We start from the raw sequence: 21,801 nt of genomic DNA on the forward strand, positions 1-21,801 counted from the left end.
GGCAAAGCATGTTTCTTTGTCAACAATAACGAACATTTATTGAGCACTTTCTAAATGCCAGGCTCTGTGCAAGCACCTTTGCATACATTATCTTATTCCAGCCTCACAACAGCCCTGTGAGGTAAGTACAAGGATTATCCCCTCTTAGAGATGAGGTTGAGCAGCTTCCTCGACAAAACACTACTAGTCAATTGTATTATGAAGAGCTGTTTGGCCTGGAGAAGTGAAAGCTCTGGGGAAAAGACAGCCACAATAACAACCTTCTATTTGGGTGTTTTCATAATGGTAGAGTGACTAGCAACTTGGATCATAGCACCAGGAGGGTAAGGAGCAAAGGGTAGAAGTTACAAGGAGAACATTCAAGATGAAAAAGGTTTTTCTAGGTATAATGCAATACAGGAGAAGGAATTCAAGCACTGGGTAGGAGTTGAAATAGATGGCCTTCCAGGGCATCTATCAACTCTGAGTCCATTATTCTCTTCTTCCTTTGTATTTTCCACTTCTCTCAACTCACGGCTCTCTCTCCCTCTACCTAGTCCCATATACTGGTACATTCAGTCTCTCCTCCATTCAACAAACATTTACTGACCTGCACTGTCCAATACAGTGGTCACTAGCCACATGTAGCTGTGTAAGTTTATTAGAACTTATTAGAAGTAAAACAAAAAATTCAGTTATAAAATTGCATTAATCACATTTCAAGTGCTCAATACCCATATGTGGCTAGTGGCTACCATATTTGAAAGTTCTATTGGACAGTGCTGTTTCAGACAGTTGAAGTAATGATGGTAGGCACAAGAATGAAAAATCCGAGTTCCTGACCTCAAGGAGTTTACAATCTTAGGGAGGAAAAAAAACACCCAGCATTATTAAGAGCAACATACACTGAGCTCTTGGTGTAAATCGGGCATTTGCTAAGCCCTTTCTGAAGTGCCCCTTTAGCTGCATCCTCCTAACACCTTGAAATAGGTGCCATTATTATGCTCACTTTACCGAGGATAAGTAACATATGGGTATACCTTGTTTTATTGTGCGTCACTGTATTGCACTTAGAATGTATTGAGTTTTTTACAGATTGAAGGGTTTGTGGCAACCCCGCATCAAGCAAGTCTATTAGTGCCATTTTCCCAACAGCATTTGCTCATTTTGTGTCTGTGTCACATTTTGGACATTCCCAAAATATTTCAAACTTTTCCATTATTATTACACTTGTCATGGTGAACTGTGCTGTTTGACATTAGTATTGCAAAAAGACTACAACCCACTGAATGCTCAGATGATGGTTAGCATTTTTTAGTAATAAAGTATTTTTATTTATTTATTTATTTTTGACCACACTGCAGGGCTTGTGGAATCAGGATTAAACCCGGGCCCTCAGGGCCCTGGGCAGTGAAAGCACGGAGTCCTAACCATTGGACAGCCAAGGAATTCCCCAACAATAAAGTATCTTTAAGCTAAGGCATATACAGTGTTTTTTAGACATAATGCTATTGTGCACTTAATAGACTGCAGTATTGTGTAAACATAACTTTTATATGCACTAGGAAACCAAAAAATTCCTGTGAGTCGCTTTATTGCTGTGGTCTGAAACACAACCTGCAACATCTCGGAGGTATGCCTAACCTGTCCAACGTATGTGAGGAGTACTGCGGGACCTCATGATCAAGGGTACCTGTAGGCCCACAAAAGAAGGTGAACTAAACAAACTCCACTTACGAATTTTAAGGAAGGCTAAGAAGAAGAGGATTAAAGCCAAATCTGTCTAGACCAGGCTTGCTCAACGCGTGGGCCACAGATTATCTACATCAAAATTACCTGGGGTGCTCGTTCAAAGTGCAGATCCCCTACACCCCATTAGGAGCCCTGTGGGCGGGGCCTGGAAACCTATGTTTTAAACAAGCTCCCCATCTCCGTCCCAGCGATTCTTTCCTGTTCACTAAATGAGATTTGAGCACCACTGGCCCACACCAGCTGGTCCCCTTTATTCCGCCTTCCCCTGCCTTCGACCTGACTATGGATGCAGGCTGGAGGCTGCGCTGCCTAACCTCGGGCAAGCCTCTCAGAGCCTCTGTTTCCCCTACATAACATGGGGAGCCCGGCGGGCCCGCTGCGAGGCTGCCAGGAGGCCTCGCGCGTCAGCCGCCGGACGCACCTTAGGCGCCCAGGAAGCGCCGGCCCCACCTGGCCGCCCGAGTCACGCCCCTCTCGGCCGGCCCGGGCTGCCTACCTTCGCAGATCTGCTCCCACAGGTTCTTGCCGGGCAGCTCCGCAACCTGTCCCGGCGAGACGCGCAGATCCAGGGACACGGGAGACACGACGGGCCCTGGCGTCCTGGCGGTGATGCACGACTCAGTTGAAAGCGCCCGTTCCAAGCGCTGAGAGACACCGCTCACCTGTCCCGGAGCCGCCATGGCTGCAGTTTCCACGGCAACCGCGCTCCCCGCTAGGCCTCGACCCGGAAGTAAACGCATCTTGCGGGGGCGGGCCAGCGAGTCGAGATTGACTTCCGGGTCACGGCGGAGTGGGCTCTCACGTGGAGGCGGGGAAGTTTGGCCTTCGGGTGAGTGAGGAGGGCGCCTACCAGGCAGGACGGAGCTGGGGCTGGAGACTGGGCCTGGGGACTTGCGCGGAGAACCGAGGGACTGGAGGGCGACCCGCACCCTCAGATTCAAGTTCCCCCCCGTCGCCGGTGTGCGCTCGCCCCGGCCTGAGGCCGCAGTCTCCAGCAAGTTCTCCCGCCTTGGAGCTGGGCCCGGGACCCGGCGTAATCCCTCCTTCTGTGTTGGTGCGGAAGCCTTGGCGCGGTAGAGCCTTTGAGGAGGCAGTTTCGCCTCCCGGCTCTCTTGCTTCCTGCTAGTGAGCCTGCGGTGGGAGTGGGGTGTTGGTGCCATTATGCGGAGAGCACAGGCTCTGAAGTTATGCGGGCTGGTTTCGAATCCCTGTTTTACCCCTTGCTGGCTTTGGGACACAGGGCAATTAAATTAAAAGCTTCCAAGTCTCAGTTTTCACGTCTCTGAGATGGGTTACACACACCGAGCCTCACGAGGCTACCGCGAGACTTTAAAAAGCGCTTTTGGAGAAAGCATTTGCGTTCGCAGGAGAAGCTGTAAGGTTCATTTTCCCTTTTCCTTGAAGGAATGAATACATTTAGGGTCTCAGGTTTGAAGAGAAGGATCTTCAGTGCTAAAGAGGAGGATGCTACAGTGATTTGAACGGCGGAGATGGGGAGAGAAGGGGATTAAGTTGGGGACAGCCTTCCCTTGGCTTCTTTGTTCTTGTTCGATCTCTAGACCACTCCTCCATTTGAGGCACCCTTGGCGCCCTTGACTCCACCCTCTCCACGTCTGCACCTTGTCCCTCTCTTTTGCAGGCCCCTCTTCCTCAGCCCACCCATTTAAACGTTAGTATTCCTTAAGGTTCTGTCTCAGGCTCGTTCTGTTCAAGGCTTACTTACCATCCATATATTCCTAAATTTACGTCACCCATGTCAGCCCAGTCACCTCAGCCTCATCCACCTGTCCACCAACATCTCCACATGGCTATCTCAAGGCATCTGTTCCAACCATCCTGTCTCCTTCAGCCCTCGCCGCCCTCGCCTCCCCCGCTACCACCCCACCTCAGTTTCTTTGTCTTAGGGACTAGCACCGGCATCCTGCACTTGCCAAGCTGGAAACCTCTGTCCTTCAGAAACTTTCCTGACAACTGCTAGGCCAGATTAGATGACCTCTCTTACCCTGACCTTACCACTGTGCTTGCTTTTATCACCTGTATCATTAACACACGTCTTTCCCACCCACACCTACCTGCTTCTTGATGGCAGAGTCATCTCTTTTTCACCTCTGTGTCTCTAGCATTCCTTCCTTCGTTCAGTGAGTATTTATTGAGCACCCACTCTGTGCCAGGTATAGAGCTGGGACCTTGGAATACAGCAGAAAACCAGACAGGCAGGAGTAAGCGAGCGAGTGTTCCTTTCAATTGTGAGTAAACTTGAGCTACAGCTCTGGCCTAGCCTGGCATTTTGAAGCAGCTAAGAGGCAGGTCCAGTATGGACCCTCTGGGCTCTGAAGAAAGCTGCAGGATGGAGAAGCTCCCTGGCCTTTCCTGCCCACTGTCCAAAGCTCCTGTGAGAGGCCGTTTGTTTCTGGATTCCTTGAGTGGCACCATGTCATCTATCATCTAGTCCAGGGAGCAGGAACTGGGCTGGTGACTGGTGTGAGAGACGTAGTACGACTGGAAGCTGAAATGTACTTGAGGACCCAACCCCTTCTCATGGACCCCCACCCAGCCCTGCCAAAGGAGAAAAAAAAAAAAAAAGCTGAGTGTTCAAGGTTGCTCTATGTTTTCTCCAATCATTAAATGTTGGCAGTTTATTTGAAAAATTAAAAACAGTGAAACAGGCTTGTATGCTGGATGTGGCCCCACTCCCCCTCCCCTCCCCCTCCTCCCCTCCCCCTCCTCCCCTCCCCTCCCCCTCCTCCCCTCCCCTCCCCCTCCTCCCCTCCCCTCCCCCTCCTCCCCTCCCCTCCTCCCTCCTCCCTCCTCCCTCCTCCCCCTCCCCTCCTCCCCCTCCCTCCCCCTCCTCCCCTCCCCCTCCTCCCCCTCCTCCCTCCTCCCCTCCCCCTCCTCCCTCCTCCCCTCCCCCTCCTCCCTCCTCCCCTCCCCCTCCTCCCTCCTCCCCTCCCCCTCCTCCCTCCCCTCCCCCCTCCCCCACTAGCCTCTGATCTGATCTGGTTCAGTGCCTCTTTTATGGATAGGAAAACTCAGGCCCGGAGAAGCCAGTGCTGTGTGGCAAGAGTATGTGAGTCACCATTTGAATGCAGGCGTCCTCAGCCCCAGCTGGGGCTCCTCACCATACCTTGCTGCTGCTCTCATTACTAGCCACATGGGAAGGTAATTAGAAGAGTAAGTCACCCTCGGTGCAGGCGGGGGCAGTTAATTTCCAGACACAAAGCTGAAGCGCTCTTTAGATGAAGCAAGGGAATGGATTAATTGTGTCACAGTTACTGCCTCTGGTGACAGTCAGCAAGAGGAGCTGACCTCAGGATTTCTGTCCCCTTCGTCCTGTAAAAGGTAAGCCCTGGGGGCCGTGCCTGGCCTGTGGCTTGAGTGCAGTTGTGCCCTCAGTGGCTGGCACAGGGTACGTTTCTGGAGAGAAGAGTAGGCTTAAGAGGTTTGAGGAAGGGGGTTAGGAAAGGGAGTCAATGATGTACCAAGCACTTTCCATGGATTATCGTTTATTCTTCCCAACAGCTCTTCGAGGAAGGAAGTGTTATCTCCACCCATTTCCAGCTGGGGAAGTTAAGGCCCAGCGAGGGTAGGTGATTGACTTAAGGTGAGGGAGCAGCTTGGGTTTCAACCCGGGGCTGTCAGGATTTAAACTCCATTCTGCTTCTTCGATCATATTTCCCTTTGCTCCACAGGAATCATGCCCGTTTTCCCAGCCCCTAACCTTTCAGACCATCCACTCCAGGAAACGTGACTTTTGGTAATACCTAGTGGAATTGTACTCAGGGTGGCTTGGTATGGGGATAACTTGTACCATTTCTTTTTTCAGGAATGATCACTAAGACTCACAAAGGAGACCTGGGCCTTGGGCTCCCAGAGAAAAAGAAGAAGAAGAAGAAGAAGGTAGTTAAAGAACCAGAGACTCAATACTCGGTTTTAAACAGTGACAGTTATTTTGCGGAGGTTTGTCCCACAAGAGCCACATCACCCTCGAAGAATGTGGTCCAAGAGCAGGCACCCGAAATGCCTCTAATGAAGAAAAAGAAGAAGAAGAAGAGTCACGGCACCGTCTGCGAGGAGCCCCTAGAACCTGAGACCATGTTACGTGCCAGACGGATTGAGCCATCTCCCAGCCCCAGGAAGCAGGCACTTGGTCCATCTGAGTCCCTTGGTAGGGAAAAGAAGAAGAAGAGAAAGTCCGTGTCCCTTGGCTCAAGGGTGAAGACCTCCCCAGACCCCAGGCAGGGCGAGGAGGTGACCAGAGTTGGCAAGAAGCTCAGAAAACACAAGAAGGAGAAGAAGGCGCAGGGAGCTACAGCCTTCTCAGCCAGGGACCCTTGGTTCTGTGAGGCCGGGGACGCTTTGTACACTTGCTCAGCTGGGAAAGGTGGCGTCCCTGAGCAGGCAGCCTCGGGACAGAAACGGAAGCAGGGCAGCCCCAGGGAGCACAACGTGAAGATGAAGAAGAAAAAGAAAACCCATCAGGAGGGAGATACCCCCCTGGGGCACCCTGAGCTCTCCAGGTCTGTGGAGAGCAGCCGTAGGAAAGGAAGTAAAAAGAAGTCAGTCAAAGTTGAAGCTCCGGATTACATCCCAATAGGAGATGACCCCAAGGCCCCTGTGAAGAAGAAAATGAAGTCCAAGAAAAAGGCAGAGCAGACAGACACTGAGGAGCCCGCTCTGAAGAGGAAGAAGAAGAGGCAGGAGAGCAGAGCAGCAGGAGAACCTTGGGAGGAGGTAGGCTTCCTTCAGAAGCACAGTGTTTTGGAGAATAGGGGTGGAAGTTGGGAGTGTGTGTGTGTGTGTGTGTGTGCGCGCGCGCGTGCACACACACAGGCACTCAGCGTTTTAGCTGCCAGAGCCCTGATTAAACTGCCTTTAGTCAGAAAAGGGGATTTATCAACACATGTAACTAGAAGGTTTGAGAGCTACTACCTTCAGGTGTAGCTGGATCCAGGTGCTAGTGTAATAGTCTCAATAATACAGGTATCCCTTGCTATCGAAACTTTACCCAAGTTCTCACTATCTGCACTCAGGATCTGGATTAATTAGAATAAGCTTTTCAGATAAATCCCTCTCTTTCTGAACTCTTGCCACTTGCTATCTAAAGCTCAGGAACCAAATAGTTTGAGATAATATGATGTCCATAGCTATCTGCACTCAGGATACACAATTTAGGGGTCAAATAGATTTAGGTTGCAGGCTATGCCTGTGTGGCTTTCCCTAGCTCTGGACTTTGTATTTTTCCATGCTGGTTTTAATATCAGGTTCCTTCCCACCCCAACCCCGTGGTGAGATGGTCCCAGCAACTCCAGGCTTTCTTCATAGTAGTTAAGCCACCCCCAAAAGGAGAGGGGTGGCCCCTCCAAAACGATTACAGGGAAAGTCCCAGCACTGCTCTCCCAGATCTCAGTTGGGTCACAAACCAGAAGCCCAGATCTGAAGCCAGTGGACAGGGGCTGAGGGTGTCAGTCCCACTGTAACTCCACTGTCTGAAACTGGGGGAGCTGGTTTCTGAGAGGAATACCGGGGCCCTGTTAGCAGGAGGAAGGGAGGGGATGGCAGCCTGGTGAAGACGGCAGAGATGTACTCTCCACCCTGACGGGCTTCCTTGCCTGGGGAGGGGAGGGAGGAGGCGGCGGGCTGAGCACTGGGACCTGGCAGGTGATGTGAGCGAACAGAGCCACCCAGGGCTCATCACAGGTGACGCGGGGTACCAGGCAGAGCACACCCGAAGCAAGGACGTGGCAGTTGTCACTGCTGAGGGACTAGGGGAAAGTGGCCAACCTGAATCTTACTGTCAGATGGTCCCACAGGGGCTGAGGCCACTGAGAGAGGGTGGCCCGGGAGAGCGTGGCCCATGCAGGCCCAGCAAGGCTTCTGTGTGGGAGCTGAGACGTGTGAGGGGCTGGGGCCGCCTGTGCCGAGGGAGCGGCAGGTGCAGAGGCCCTGGGAGGAGCAAAGAGGCTGGCGTGACGGGCGCTGGGCCAGCTGGGGTCCCGGCAGCCTGTGGACGCCACAGGGGTCTGGATTTCCATGTAAATGAGATGGGGCCCCTGGAGGGTTCTGGGGAACGGGTGGTGTGGCCCAGTTGAGGTGGTTTTATTATTTTTTAATTGAGATGGCGTTGACATATAACATGATGTAAATTGAGGGTGTACCCGAGCTGCTGTGTGGAATGCACCAGTGCTGGGGGCGGGGAAGCAGAGTTAGAGCCTGTCCTGGTCGTCCAGGCAGGAGAGAAGGTACCGACCAGAACTCCGGAGCTGGGGGGCTGGGGCGGGGTATGGGGGAGAGAACCGGGGGGATTCGGGTTTGCTGCAGGCCCTCAGCCCCACCTCTGCATTCCCTGGCCCTCGCCAGCCCCTCCTCCCCCACTGTCAATGGGGGCCTTGGCCTTTCTCCTCTTGCTGGTTTGGTGTCACCCTGGGAAGTGAGGTGACGCCTGGCGGGAAAGGTTGTGCTCTAGGCCTGAGTCGGGAGACCTGGGTTAGTGTCAGCCCTGTCCCTGAGCTGTGGGGTAACCTCACGATAGTCACTTCATCTCTCTGAGCCTTAGTGCGTCCATCTGTCAGATAGGTCAGGGCCACAGTCTTCAGGACAGAATTGGGGAGAATCGTGGAAGAGAAAGGATGGCAGGTGTTCTGTGGGCGATAGGGGTGGGCGTAGCGCTCCAGTCTTGAGTCTGTTCTGGACTCTGTTGCGATCTCATCCGGCTGGGCTGCCAGGGCAGAGGCCATCGTCCGCTTGAGCCTTACTCCTTCTGCCCTCTTTGCAGGAGCCAGACACGGACTTGGAGGTGGTGTTAGAAAAGAAGGGCAACATGGACGAGGCGCACATAGACCAGGTACGACCGGTCCTCGTCCTCCCAGGCGTCTTCCCTTCCCCAGACGCACACTCGCCTCCCGGCAGGCCACGAAATCCTGATCCCGGAGGCATCAGGGACTCCAAAGGCAACGAGGCCAGCCTCTGCCGCCCCTCCAGTGGCGGGGAGCCTGTGGCCTCCCCTCCTCATAACCACTGCAGGGGGAAAAGGGGACATGTCCCTGTGACCTGCAGCCAGGCAGTGGGCACGTGCTCTGCCCGGCCCACGCGTCACCACCTCCTGGCCTCCATTCAGGAGCTTTTTTTTTTTTTTTGTCTTTTGCAACTTTATTTAAATATAATTGACATACAAGAATCTGCACATATTTAAGGTGTACAATTCGATGACTTTTGACATGTATGCATCCAGGAAACCAGCTAAACAATTAAGATGATGAACGTACCCGTCATTTCCAAAAGTTTCCTTGTGCCCTTTTGTATTCCATCCCTTCCTTTCCCATCCCCAGGTAGCCACCACTACTCTCTGTCGTAGCTTGCGTTTTCTAGGATTTGTGTATAATTGGGATTATACAGTATGTGCTCTTTTTCAAACTGGCTTCTTTCGCCTAGCGTGATCATTCTGAGATTTGTCTGTACTGTTGCATGTGTCAATAATTTGTTCCTTGTTATTGGCTGTCCAATGTTTCTAGCGTTATTTTGATGTTAAAAACGTTTTAGGGGCTTCCCTGGTGGCGCAGTGGTTAAGAGTCCGCCTGCCAATGCAGGGAACACGGGTTCATGCCCCGATCCGGGAAGATCCCGCATGCCGCGGAGCGGCTGGGCCCGTGAGCCATGGCCGCTGGGCCTGCGCGTCCAGAGCCTGTGCTCCGCAGTGGGAGAGGCCACAGCAGTGAGAGGCCTGTGTACCGCCAAAAAAAAAAAAAAAAAAAAGTTTTAAATTCTCAATTGAATTGCCTAGGCACCTTTGTAAAAAATCAGTTGACCGTGTGTGTGTGTGTGTGTGTGTGTGTGTGTGTGTGTGTCTGTGTGTGTGTGTGTGTGTCTGTGTGTGTGTGTGGTGTGGGTCTATTTTTAGACTCTTGTTGAGTTTTATTGATCTGTATGTCTATCTTTACACTAATACTTCATTGTCTAGATTGTTGTAACTATATAATGTCTTAAATTAGGTAGTATAAGTCTCTAGCATTTGTTCTTTTTTAAGTTGCTTTGGCTAGTTCAGGTCCTTTGCACTTCTGTATAAATTTTAAAATTACCTTGTTGGTTGCTACCAAAAAATGCTGCTGGGATTTTGATTAGGATTGCCTTGAATCTACAGACAAATTTGGGGAGGATTGACATCTTAACAGTATGCAGGCTTCTGATCCATAAACATGGCATCTCTGTCCATTTATTTAGGTCTTTAGTTTCTCTCAGTATTGTTTTGTAGTTTTCAGTGTACAGGTCATGCACGTCTTTTGTCAAATATTCCTTAAGTATTTTATATTTTTGATGCTATTGTAAATAGTATTTCAGTTCAGTTTTTATTGTTGTATATATTGCTAGTATATAGAAATGCAGTTGTTGTACAGGAGCATTAGGAGAAGTTGTTCTCTTGTGGACCAGCTTCTGCTTCTGTCATGCCCAGATCCTGTGTGGGAGCTGGACATTCTAGAATTGGGATATTTTTATGATCCTGGACCCCAAGGCCTATCAGGACAGCATAGTAACCGCATAGGTACAGCCTTGGGCCATTACTAATGAGGTTACTTTGGCAGTCACTGACCCCGGGACCCCCATGTAGGTGGCCGTGAAGACCAAACGAGCCCGAGACCTGTGCTTTGTAAGTGGCAGCCGTTCACCTACCTGCATCCTCATGCTGTGTCAGCCAGTAATTGCTGGACAGAAGCAACAGGGTGTGATGTGGGGACGGCCCACGTCGTGGCCCTGCCGCCTGCCGCTCCAGGAGAGAAACGGAGGAGTGCTTGCAAGGCAGCCGACTACAAGGAGGGGGGCCTACAAGATGCTGCGAGGAAGTTCCTAATGCCTTTGGGGTGTTGGGGGCCTCTCTCCCTGGAGGGGAGGGGCTGAGGTAGTTGGGGTGGAGAGGCTCAGTAGGTTGATGCTGACAGGGCCCAGTCCAGGGCCTGGCACAGAGCGCAGGCCCCCCAGAACCAGGGGCTCCCCAGCCTCCTGCAGGTCATTGTCGTTTGGGGACAGGGGCCCGGGCTGCAGTGGCTGGTGGGGAGGATGGAGGTGGGGCCCTGACGCGTCCAGGCCCAGCCCCTGCCCTGGGCGCCTCTCCCAGGTGTCCCGCCGCTCACGGGGGCAAGGCCCACCAGCCACCTCTTTGCTTCTTATGAATTTGTGCCTATTAAATACCTCACAGTTTTAAAGAAAACTTCTGTTTTGGGTGACAGATGATCTCAATGTAAGTGAAGCTTTCTGCCCCAACTCTTCCTTTCTTTTTCTGGGAAAAAGTTCATTGTGTTAAAAAAAAAAAAAATAGTTTGGGGAAAGCAACCTGAAATCCTGCCACCCAGCGGTCTCCAACTTTTTTGGCACCAGGGACCAGTTTCGCGACGGGGAGCAGCAGATGAAGCTTCACTGGCCGCCGCTCACCTCCCACAGACCAGATGTTGGGGACCCCTGCTACCACCTAATAATCACTGTTAACCCTTGGTTGTTATATCCTTCTAGATCTTTCCTTTGTAACTGTGTATGTGTGATTTTAAAGCAGCGTACAGTCATGCTCTGTATACTGTTCTGTTCACTTTTTTCATTCAGCTGGTGAGCTGCTTTCCGCTTCAGTGAGTGCACATCCACATGTTCCCCGTCAGCAGCATGACTCTGACATAGGAGTATACCATCATTTTCTCTCATCCCTACAGCTGCCCTTTGGATTTGTTTTATGCAGTTTCTTTTTTTTTTTAATGGCTGCGTTGGGTCTTTGTTGCTACGCGCGGACTTTCTCCAGTTGCGGCGTTGCGGTGCGCGGGCTTCTCATTGCAGTGGCTTCTCTTGTTGCGGAGCATGGGCTCTAGGCGCGCGGGCTTCAGTAGTTGTGGCACGTGGGCTTCAATAGCTGTGGCTCGCAGGCTGTAGAGCACAGGCTCAGTCGTTGTGGCTCGCAGGCTCTAGAACGCAGGCTCAGTAGTTGTGGCGCACGGGCTTAGTTGCTCCGCAGCATGTGGGATCTTCCCGGACCAGGGCTCGAACCCATGTCCCCTGCATTGGCAGGCAGATTCTTAACCACTGCGCCACCAGGGAAGTCCTGTTTTATGTAGTTTTGAACTATATGAATGGTCACCTCATTTCAGCCTGTGGTAGATTAGAAGAGAAGAGGAGGGGCCACAAACTGGGAGCAGCTAAAGTCACACCTGAACCCTTGGGCCCTAGAAGCTTCTGTATCAAACCACAGGGTCATTGGTGCGCTGACTGTGGCCTTGAGCCTCTCTGGTAACAGTGTGTGAGGTGTCCCTGCTGTGTGCCGGGGACTCTTTGTCTTACGTTCTGCACCGCAATTCATCGTGGGGCTGGGGGCTTTCTTACACCAACCAGCAATTCCCTGACACCACGCGGTGTCCTGCAGTTCAACTCAGTCTGACGCTGTCTATCTGGAGATACCGTCAGACCGCTCAGGTGAAGGGCTCAGTCCCGCCAGACTGCTCCCCACCCCTGTCCCCCGTTCAGACGCCAGTCTTAAGCCAGGTTGTCACCTGTGCTTCTGACCAACCAGCTACAGATCAGAGGTTCCAAAGACCTCCTCCTCAGCTTCAATTAGTTTGCTAGAGTGGCTCACAGAACTCAGAAACATTTTACTCGCCAGATTACTGGTTTATTATGAAAGGATATAACTCAGGGACAGCCAGGTGGAAGAGACGCACAGGGCAGGGTGTGTGGGATGGAGCGTGGAGCTTCCATGCCCTCTCCGAGAGCTCCACTCCCCAAATCTCCAGTGTTCACCAACCCAGAAGCTCTCTGAACCCTGACCTTTTGGTTCCAACCCTCTCATCGGTGGTTGGTTCTCTTGGCAACCAGCCCCCATCTTCAGGTGCTTACGAAAGTCACCCAATTAACATAACAAAGGACACTTTGATTGTTCCCATCACTTAGGAAATTCCTAGGGATTTTGGAACTCTGTGCCAGGAATGGGGATGAGTTTATATATATATATATTTCTTGTCATATATTTCTTACTATAAACCACAGTATCGCAGTTCTCTGTCTCCCATTTATCCTCCAAGGTAGCTGACATTTCCATCTCTTTGCAGATAAATAGCCCACGGTACAGAAAGATTAACTGACTTCCACACAACTAGTTAATGGCAGTGGTAGGATTCAAAGCAGCCTGTGCCTGACTCCAGAGCCTGTGTTCTTTCTAGAAGACGATGCTGTCAGCAAGAAAGTTAAATACAATATCTTCTGTACAGGCAGGGCTTTGGGCATGTGTTTTGAGAAAATTTCCACCCAGGTGGCTCTTACAAACAGAAGAGGTTCTAATGCTAAAGGTGGAAAAGCCTCAGTGTCTAGGAAGAGTCATTAATTTATTTATTTATTTGGCCGCACCACTCAGCGCACGGGGTTCCCTGACCAGGGATTGACCCACTCGGGCCCTGGCAGTGAGAGTGCCGAGTCCTAACCACTGGACCGCCAGGGCAGTCCGCTGGAAGATTCATTCTTAAGGAATGGAAAAGAAGGGTGAATGAGGCCTGTATGTTTTAGGCCAAGGGATTGCCCCTTACATGATTAGAGGGTATTTTTGACAGATGCCTCCCCCGGCCTGCAGCAGAACAAAGCTGCCCATCCCCCTCCAGTCCCCCCACCCCACCTCCTCTCTGTCCTGGGTTTGAAGCTCAAAACCGGCTGTCTAATTGCCCTCTTTCCTTTCCTTTCCCTTGCTCAGGTGAGGCGAAAGGCCTTGCAAGAAGAGATCGATCGTGAGTCGGGCAGGACGGAAGCTTCTGACACCAGGAAGCAGACGGTAAGTTTCACGCTGGGCTCCGCGAGGGGTCTCCTCCTCACCTTGCAGGGGCGGGAGACCAAGTCCATCTGGCCCCAAAGCAGCTCCCGCCCGCCAGCCGGCTCCCTGCTCCACAGAGCTCGTCCTGAGCTACTCTCCTTTCTTGGGAAGCGGGTGCTTGCCTCCCTCCTGGAGAGCTGGCCGCTTGAGCTAAGCAGCGTGGACCTTGTCTCTGGCTCTGGACGGGCAGGGTGTCCCAGTCATCAGTCGCTGGGGACACGTGATGGCGAGCTCCTTCCAGCAGTGGGTGGTACCCTGAGAAAGCTGCTGGGACAGGGGCGGGGGCAGAGGTGGCAGGCCTCTGGTCCAGTTGGAATGGGAAATTTCCAAACCAGGCCCCAGGAGGTGGCACGGGAGAGTGTATGGCATGGGGACCGCTAGGTCAGGCTGGAGAGGGACGGGAGGGTGCGGTGGGCAGGGCGGTGGGAACTGCTGGAGCGCATTTATGTGGGGCAGCGGGGACTGGGGTAGAGGAGAGGGCACAGGGGAGAGAAGAGAACTTGTTAATAGACGTGGATTTGGGAGAGGGGGACAGAGGATCCAGATGACGGAAGGACTTGCTTCCTTGTAACGCTGTCTTAAGCTTTCCTAGTGTAGCACAGAAAAGAACAGTTGCTTTGGCTCAAAAGACCTGAGATCAGTTCCTGACTCTGCCACCTTCTATAGTTATGAGACTTTAGCAAGTAACTTCCCTTCTTTGAGCTTCAGTTTCCACACCTGTAAAATGGGACTCATGCTCTGGCCCAGAGGGGTATGGAATGGGGCTTTGTTATGTCATTCCTCTAGTGTCTCCTTTCTCTCCCTCCTCTTGAACTGGGCAGAGCTGATAAGATTCCATGATTGAGTGAGGAAGGCCAGAAACAAGGCAGCGTCATCCAGAGCAGTGGCCCAGAGGCTATACCTGGAGGGACCTGACAGCAGGAGGGTGGTCCGGGGGCATAGGGGCTGGGATCTTCCGGGGATGCTTTAGGTGGCCCTGCCTCCTGGGACCTGGGGCCACTTGGCTGCTGAGGCACATGGTGGGGATTTGAGACCGGGTCCCCTCTCAGTGGGTCGGCAGCTCACAGGACTGGGCAGCCTCTGGCAGCTCTCTCCTCAGACCCAGTGCGGGGCTGTCAGAGGTGGCCTCTCCTTCTAGAAAGTGAAGGCTGGGGAAGCAGTTGTTAGTGCCTGTACTGGGGCACTGTGAAGCTCGGAGAGCTCGTCACCAGTTCACTCAGGGCAGCTAGCTGTAGCAATGACTGGTTCTTACTGTTCACCCAAAGCCGACCTAGAAATAAGTGCTAGGCTGGCATTTGGCTCACAGGCGGCGAGTCCCAGGCGGCACAGAGGTCAGCAATCCCGGTGGGGTGGGCTGGGTAGAGGAGCAGTTTTCGAGGACTTAAAGCGAACCAGGCGTCGGGCTCTGAGTTGTTGGTGTAAAACCTGATTTGAGCCTCAGTGAAGCCCCGTCGGGGGCTGTTACGCCCCCGTTTTATAGATGAGGACATTGAGGCTCAGGGGTTAAGGTACTTTACCCGGGTGATGCAGGCGGGACTCGATCCTGAGTCTTTGAAGTCACAGTCTTCATGGGGAGCTGGGTTTCTGGCCTCGGCCACAGACACGGGAGGGAAGGGAGTCTTCTCTTGGGCCACTGCTCTGAGGGGCTCTCTTGTATTTTCTCAAACATGGCCGACTCGTGCGTGGGTTGTAGAGTGCTCTGGGCAGGAATCGGGACCCCTGAGTTCCTGGGCTAGCTCAGCATCCGACTCATGTGACCCTTCACCTCCCGGGGCCTCCACTCCTTTCCTGCTATGAAGTGCAGCGCTTCTGCGAAGAGAAATGCATTTCAGACTCCCGCTTGCCCTCTCCACCCTCCAAAGGACAGAAACCTTAGGCTGATGGATGAGTAGCCAGCTGGTGAGGTGTGTCGTACTGTCTGCCGTGAATTGGGGGAGAAGGAGTAAGGCAGACGGGCAACTCAGTGTGAAGGGTGGGCTCTGGTGTGGGCCAGACCCAAGATGGAGTTCCAGCAGGGTTACCAAGTAGGCTTGTGCCCCCGGTCCAGCTGCAAACCTCCATTTCTTCATCCGGAGAGTGGGAACCAACAGTGTTCCTCACAGGGCTCTGGTTGGAGTTAAGATAATCCAGCGCTGTGCCTGCGAGTGCTGTGCCTGGCGCGCAGTAAGCCTTTGATCATCTGGGTCCTCCCGGGCAAGGCTGGGGGCTGGGTAAGGGAAGATGCTTCGGAGGCCAGGAAAGTAACCACCTGTTTTCTCTTACCACAGGGAACTCAGTTTGGCCAATGGGATACTGCTGGCTTTGAAAATGAGGAACAGAAACTGAAATTTCTCAAACTCATGGGTGGCTTTAAAAATCTGTCCCCTTCATTCAGTCGCCCCCCTAACACGGTCGGCAGGCCCAACATGGCCCTCAGCAAGAAGGTGGCCGACACCCTGCAGCAGAATCTGCAGCAGGACTACGACCGGGCCATGAGCTGGAAGTACAGCCGGAGGGCGGGCCTCGGCTTCTCCACGGCTCCGGACAGAATCTTTTATATTGACAGGAATGCATCCAAGTCAGTCAAGTTTGAAGATTAAACTCTCCTGTCTTGTCCCCAAAACGGTTCTTTTACGCAGATGAAAGCCATAGGACAGTTGTCTCCAATCGAACTCCTGCAGAGATAAAGGACAAGTATGTTGATGTGCTTGGACAAACTGGGGTGAGGGCAGCTCGTTTCAGGAACCAGGAGAACATGGGAGTGGCTGAAACCTGTTTTCTGTGTGAAGCTTCCGTCCCTGTTGAAGACAGTGAGTATCAACAGCAGTAGCTCACACTTGTCTAGTGCTTACTGTGTGCCAGGCACATATGTGTCTCCCTTGCATTAATGTATTTAATCTTCATGATTCTGAAACAGGTGCTATTATTATCCCCATCTTATAGATGAGGAAACAAGTTCAGGAATGAAGTAATAACATTGCTTGGGGTCACCCAACCAGTAAGTGCCAAGTGTACTTTTGTGCCCCAAGACCGATGTCACTGTTCACCACACTGAATGTCCCCTCTAGGGAATTTCACCCAGAATACTCATTGAGGATTAAAATGTCTCCATTGAGGAAATAGAAGCTTTTTACATGCCTAAATCTCAAACAGGAAGCAGGATTAATGTAAACAGGAGAAGCAAGCTCATTTTCCCTCCCCCTTCTCAGAGTAGCCACAGGCAAAGAGGCGTTTGGATGCCACCAGGCAGATGGGGCTGAGCTTCCTCTGCTGCTGGGAAGTGTGCTTCTAAACCCATCTTGCCTTTTGCGTCTCCTTCCATCCCCAGTGCCAAGCTTGCGTTTCACCTTTCTGCTTTAACTGCATTCTGAACAGGCGCTTTAGAGAGCAGGTGGTTAGTCCTCCACGTGAGCCGAAGGCACATTAATTCCCAGGGACGCGTTTATTGGATTCTTTTCAATCACGAGGAGGAGAATCCCAGGCGACTTCCCTGGAGGAGGTCGACTGCCGGGAGGCACAGACGTGGGGATGACAGGGCGTTGCCTCATCAGCCTGGGATCAGTGTTTCCAAGCCTTGACGCTACAGCCAGCCTCACAAAGCTCCAGGTATAGCCACCCGAGTGACATGTGACCACCTTCTCCGCATTCACCTAGCATTTTGCTTCCCAAAATATCAGTTCTAATTGGGCCTTTTTCACACCACTTGGCTTGAACTCCTGCTACAGACATCCTGTCTCAGGCAGGCCTGGACAGCCAGGAAGTTCAGCCTCTGACGTGGCAGGGAGTCCTGTCCTGTCGTAGGGGGTTGATTCAGCTTCGCATGAAGGAAACGAATGTTTCCTCTCTGCTCCATCATCCTCAGTGTTGGCTTCATCAGGCTGGTGGAAAGATGGCTGTAGCAGTTCCAGGCAGCGTATCAAGACACTAGACCATTACAGAGGAAGAAGAAAAACCTTCTTGTGGTTCAAGGAAACTTCCAGAAGCCCTTTTGTCATAACTCATTGCCCAGCAGTGGGTCACATACCCATTCTTGAGCCAGCCCCTGGCATGTGGAGGGAGACTCTCAGGCCAGTCAGGAAGGAAGACTGAGGTTCGGGTGCTGGTGAGATGAACATGGGTCCACTACTGCCCCATGGGGCAGAGGTGAGGCAGGCCTGCCTGGGCCCTGGCCAGCAAGCATCGGCCAGGTCTAGAGTCCTACGAGTCTGTGTTAGCAGTGCTTCAGGTGGGCCACTTCCCTCGGAAGGTGCACTTGGCCTTTCACGGATTCCACCTTGAGATGCGTAACGGAGGAGGCCTACACGGTAAGATTCTGCATTTGAGTTAGCTTCAGGGCACATCCCATTCCGACAGGGGAATAAATCTTTCCCAGTCTTGATCCACACTACAGGAACTTGCCCAGTGTAAAGGGAACCAACCACTGCTTCTCTAATCGTTTTTATTTTGCTGAGAGATCACACTACAGTTTGGGCCTGCTCGGCTGTCAGGAAGGACTGTGCTCAGCCATCTACCGGGTGCTTCCGGAGAGTGGCTGAGCGATTGTCCCTGACCTGTCCCCACAGTGGTAGCTCTCACTAGGGTGTGGTGGTCAGGCCTTTCCCCTCTTGCTGTTCAGTGTCTTCAGTCTGTGTGTGATAGGATTTGACTTTCTAGCTCAGTGTGGCTGAATGAGTTCCACTTGGCTTGGGAAGGTTATTAAAGTCTGTTCCTGAAGCAGGGTCTAAGCAGAGAAGGCTGGGCAGCCCAGACGGCAAGATGCCAAGTGTCCTCAGATTGAACTTAGCCTTGTCTGGCTGCTCTCGTAGGTGCAGACCACTGTTGCTCTAGTGACAGCTCCTGCCCTGCAGTTAGCTGGGCCTCCGTCCTTTCGTAAATTAAACAACATTGTCTTGAGTCACCTATCCCCCTTTTTCCCCATGTCCTGGGCCCTCCTCAAGCTGTCTGCAAGTTTCTGTGGTGTGATTTCCCATGTTGTTCCTCATTTGTTGACTCCATGTAGCACACAGCCTGTCTCCACTGGAACAAGGCGGTTTTTGGATTTTTACTCAGAGTCTGGGAGAGATGGGTGGGAGGTCTGGTATTTAAGCACAGCCAAGGTCTTAGCTGAATATGTAACAACCCTGTTCTTGAACTTGTCGGCTGTTTCTCCCTTGGGGGTTGCTCACCGACTGACCCTCCTCCTATGGCAAGGTCCTTCCCTCCTTATAACTGCCTTTATCCAGCCGTTCCCCAGACCTCGTGATTCTTAACCACTTCTTTATTCCTTGGGGTGATTCCTGCTCTTTCGCCTTAGCCCACTAGGCCCCTCCCTGAGGCCACCTTTCCGTAACTAGACTGGCCCATCAAAAGTATTTGCCAGATAGACACAGTTCTCCCCTTAAAAATTGTGTGTTCAGCTCTGCAAACTTAGAACTGTTCAGGTTTGTGGTTGGAATAATGCCCCCGTGCCTCCCCCGCCCCATCCAAGTCCTAATATTGGAACCTGTTAATATGTTGTGATACAAAACAAAAGGGAGTTTAAGGTAGCAGATGGAATTAAGTTTGCTAATCGGCTGACCTTAATATGATTAGACTGGGCCTACCCAGATAATCCAGGATTAAAAGTAAAAGAGGGGACAGAAGAGTCAAGAGACTTGCAAGAAACACTCAACAAGCTGTCACTAGTTTGAAGATGAAGGGGCCACCAGCCAAGGAATGCAGGTGGCCTCTAGAAGCTGGAAAAGGCAAGAAAACTGATTCTCCCCTAGAGCCTGCAGAAGGAATACAGCCCAGCTGACACCTTCACTTTGAAGGTAAGCCCACTAGACTTCAGACCAGTAGAGCTGTAAGGTAGTAAAATTGTGACGTTTTAAGCCACTAAGTTTGTAGTAATTTAAAGCAGCAATAGAAAATTAATACAGGCCTCATGCAGAAGTTTTTCTCACTTTCACCTTATTTCCTAAAATTTTTTGATTTTTTTTGTGTTGTTGGTCCATCATCCTTCATGTAGTAGCAGTAGTAGACTTCACCTCGTGTAGGCCATGGTCTTCAGAGACTGGCTAATTGATTTAGTAACAGGCTGAGGAAACCACACAAGAACATAGAAAATCTAAGCTTCCGCCTGGGCCAGGTAACATATGGTTCAGAGGCTGCTTTGGTGTAACGGATACCTGACCGAACGTGAAAGTCCAAGTCCAGGTTAATGGAAGAGCATTAGGAATTCACTGACTCAGGCTTGGGCGCTGATGCTGTCTGATGTGTACAGCCTCAAAGTAGATGACTTAAAAGTGCATAATTTGTAAATTTGCCGATTGATTTTCATTTGAATAGTATATAGTAAAAGTGGTATAGGAAGTAATTTTAATGAAAATAATTTGTGAAATAAAGGCCACTTGGGAACATTTGAGCAATACCACTGTGCTTTCTGAATGTCTGTTATGTTCAGTTGAGGTGCATTCTTCAGTACACGCTGTTCCTTAACGGAGGCCGTTTTCTCGTGGGGTTCACTATTAAGCCAGCCGGAAAATCCATAGCATATTCTTGGTCCCAAGCTATTCAATTAAAACATGAGTTTATGTAAATTAAAAAAAATTATTTTAGCTACTTTTACTGTGTGAACTGTAATCAGGCTTTTCACAGAGTAGAGGTAAAACGTAGTCTATCTACATTCAGTGTATACCTTCCAGAAGTACAGTAGTTTGGGGGCACTTTTATTTTATTTATTTTTTTTTGCGGTACGTGGGCCTCTCACTGTTGTGGCCTCTCCCGTCGCGGAGCTCAGGCTCCGGACGCGCAGGCTCAGCGGCCATGGCTCACGGGCCCAGCCGCTCCGCGGCATGTGGGATCTTCCCAGACCGGGGCACGAACCCGTGTCCCCTGCATCGGCAGGCGGACTCTCAAGCACTGCGCCACCAGGGAAGCCCCTGGGGGCACTTTTAATCCACAGCTTGGATGCATTTTCCTGCACAAGGGGTTCTAGGCTGTGAGTCACCACCACCACCAATATTAATGCTCTTACTGATTCAGAATGTCAGTGGAAGCTCATTAGTGGTAATACAAGAATGAGATTCCACCAAACTGATAAAAAAGTAGACAGAATCGTATGCTGTTTAGGGTTATGGCTGCAAGAAAACCAGGCGGTATGTTTAGACACGTTCTCTTCCGGATGAGAGTCAACTGTATTAAATGAACAGTCAGGAACATAAGTGTTCCTTCAGGAGGTTTATTCAGTTACAGTATATTTTCCATCGAAGCCACAGGGAATCTCAGATTTGACCTCGCTTTCTCCTTTAATCCACCAGCATATTCTAAATCCAGTCAAGAGCTGATTTTGATATAAAGCAAATTAGGGAAAGGGCACAGTGGGTCTGTCAAAGTGGACTGCTTTTCAAGGTTCTTTTTCCAATTAAAAAACACCTTCCAGAAAGGAAAGATGTTACTTGCATTCTTCAGTTTTTCCCTAAAGGCCCATCTGAAGGCCACCTGTGCAAAGAAACACTAAGATGCTGTGCTCAGTGAGCAGGAGTGGATTCGAATGCTCTGCCAGCTCCCGCTTGTTCACTTCACTGGCAGAATAATCTAGTAGAGAAGCCAATCTGTACGTGTGTAAAAATAAAAACAAAAACGCAAAACAGGTCTTTCTGGACTTGGCACCAGAGCCCCTAGGGTCAGGTCCTCGTCTGCAGAGGGAGCCTGAGGGCCAGCTCGGTCAGATGCCCCATGTCTGGGTGTTTGCTTCGCTTCTTGATGTATTCCAGAGTTTTCACCTAGGAGGAAAGAGAAAGACTCATCTCCTTTCTGGTTCATAACTCAGGGCTCCAACAAATCAGCCATATCGGGAGCTCTGGCTTTTTTCTTAGCAGAGAAGGGAGGGGAAGAAACCAGCAGTTTTTAAATAAGACTCCTTAGATTATAGCTTGCTCTTAAAATCACCAGGAATGACTGGTGTTTTCATACATGTGGTTTTTATTCAGAGGGAATTAATTCTTAATACTACTATGTGGTCCCTTGGTTCCGGGACCAAACTGAGGATACTGAATCCCTTATAGAAAATGGTGTAGTGTTTGCTTATCACCTACATACCTCCCCCTGTATATTTAAATCATCTCTAGATGACTTATAACACCTAATACAATGTAAATGCTATGTAAATAGTTGCTGATAGGTGGCAAATTCAGGTTTTGCTTCTTGGAAGTTTCTGGAATTTTTTCCCCCCACTGAATATTTTTGATCTGTGGTTGGTTGAATCTGAGGATGCCAGACTTGCAGATACGGAGAGCCATCTGTACTTTGTA

The 21,801-nt window shown here is 51.1% G+C and overlaps 3 protein-coding genes across 11 annotated transcripts in view; 1 reads left to right on the plus strand and 2 right to left on the minus strand.

Annotated features, from left to right (window-relative positions):
* The window catches only part of IQCK (IQ motif containing K), a 125,704-nt gene extending 123,293 nt beyond the window's left edge, over nt 1-2,411 (minus strand). Inside the window, exon 1 of the mRNA XM_067706500.1 lies at nt 2,228-2,411. Within this exon, the coding sequence (XP_067562601.1) occupies nt 2,228-2,411 (184 nt within the window). The remainder of the gene's footprint in view (nt 1-2,227) is intronic.
* Nucleotides 2,410-21,801, plus strand: part of KNOP1 (lysine rich nucleolar protein 1) — a 38,511-nt gene continuing 19,119 nt past the window's right edge. The window contains exons 1-5 of one of the 4 annotated variants that reach the window (XR_010934928.1): nt 2,410-2,560; nt 5,555-6,462; nt 8,504-8,572; nt 13,433-13,510; nt 15,817-16,338. Coding sequence is in view for 3 of the 4 variants with exons in the window: in XM_067706497.1 (XP_067562598.1) it covers nt 2,410-2,560; nt 5,555-6,462; nt 8,504-8,572; nt 13,433-13,510; nt 15,817-16,128 (1,518 nt within the window). In the remaining variant the exon portion in view is untranslated. Of the gene's footprint in view, nt 2,561-4,837; nt 5,071-5,250; nt 5,315-5,554; nt 6,463-8,503; nt 8,573-13,432; nt 13,511-15,816; nt 19,920-21,801 lie in introns of those variants that run through there. The other 3 variants (XM_067706497.1, XM_067706498.1, XM_067706499.1) reach the window with 3 other exon arrangements.
* VPS35L (VPS35 endosomal protein sorting factor like) overlaps nt 20,716-21,801 on the minus strand; it is a 130,231-nt gene continuing 129,145 nt past the window's right edge. For all 6 annotated transcript variants that reach the window (XM_067706492.1, XM_067706495.1, XM_067706491.1 and 3 more), the window contains exon 31: nt 20,716-21,273. In XM_067706492.1, the coding sequence (XP_067562593.1) occupies nt 21,175-21,273 (99 nt within the window). In that variant the 3' untranslated portion in view covers nt 20,716-21,174. The remainder of the gene's footprint in view (nt 21,274-21,801) is intronic.

This window comes from Pseudorca crassidens, chromosome 15 (genome assembly GCF_039906515.1).
Source record: "Pseudorca crassidens isolate mPseCra1 chromosome 15, mPseCra1.hap1, whole genome shotgun sequence".
NCBI lineage: Eukaryota > Metazoa > Chordata > Mammalia > Artiodactyla > Delphinidae > Pseudorca > Pseudorca crassidens.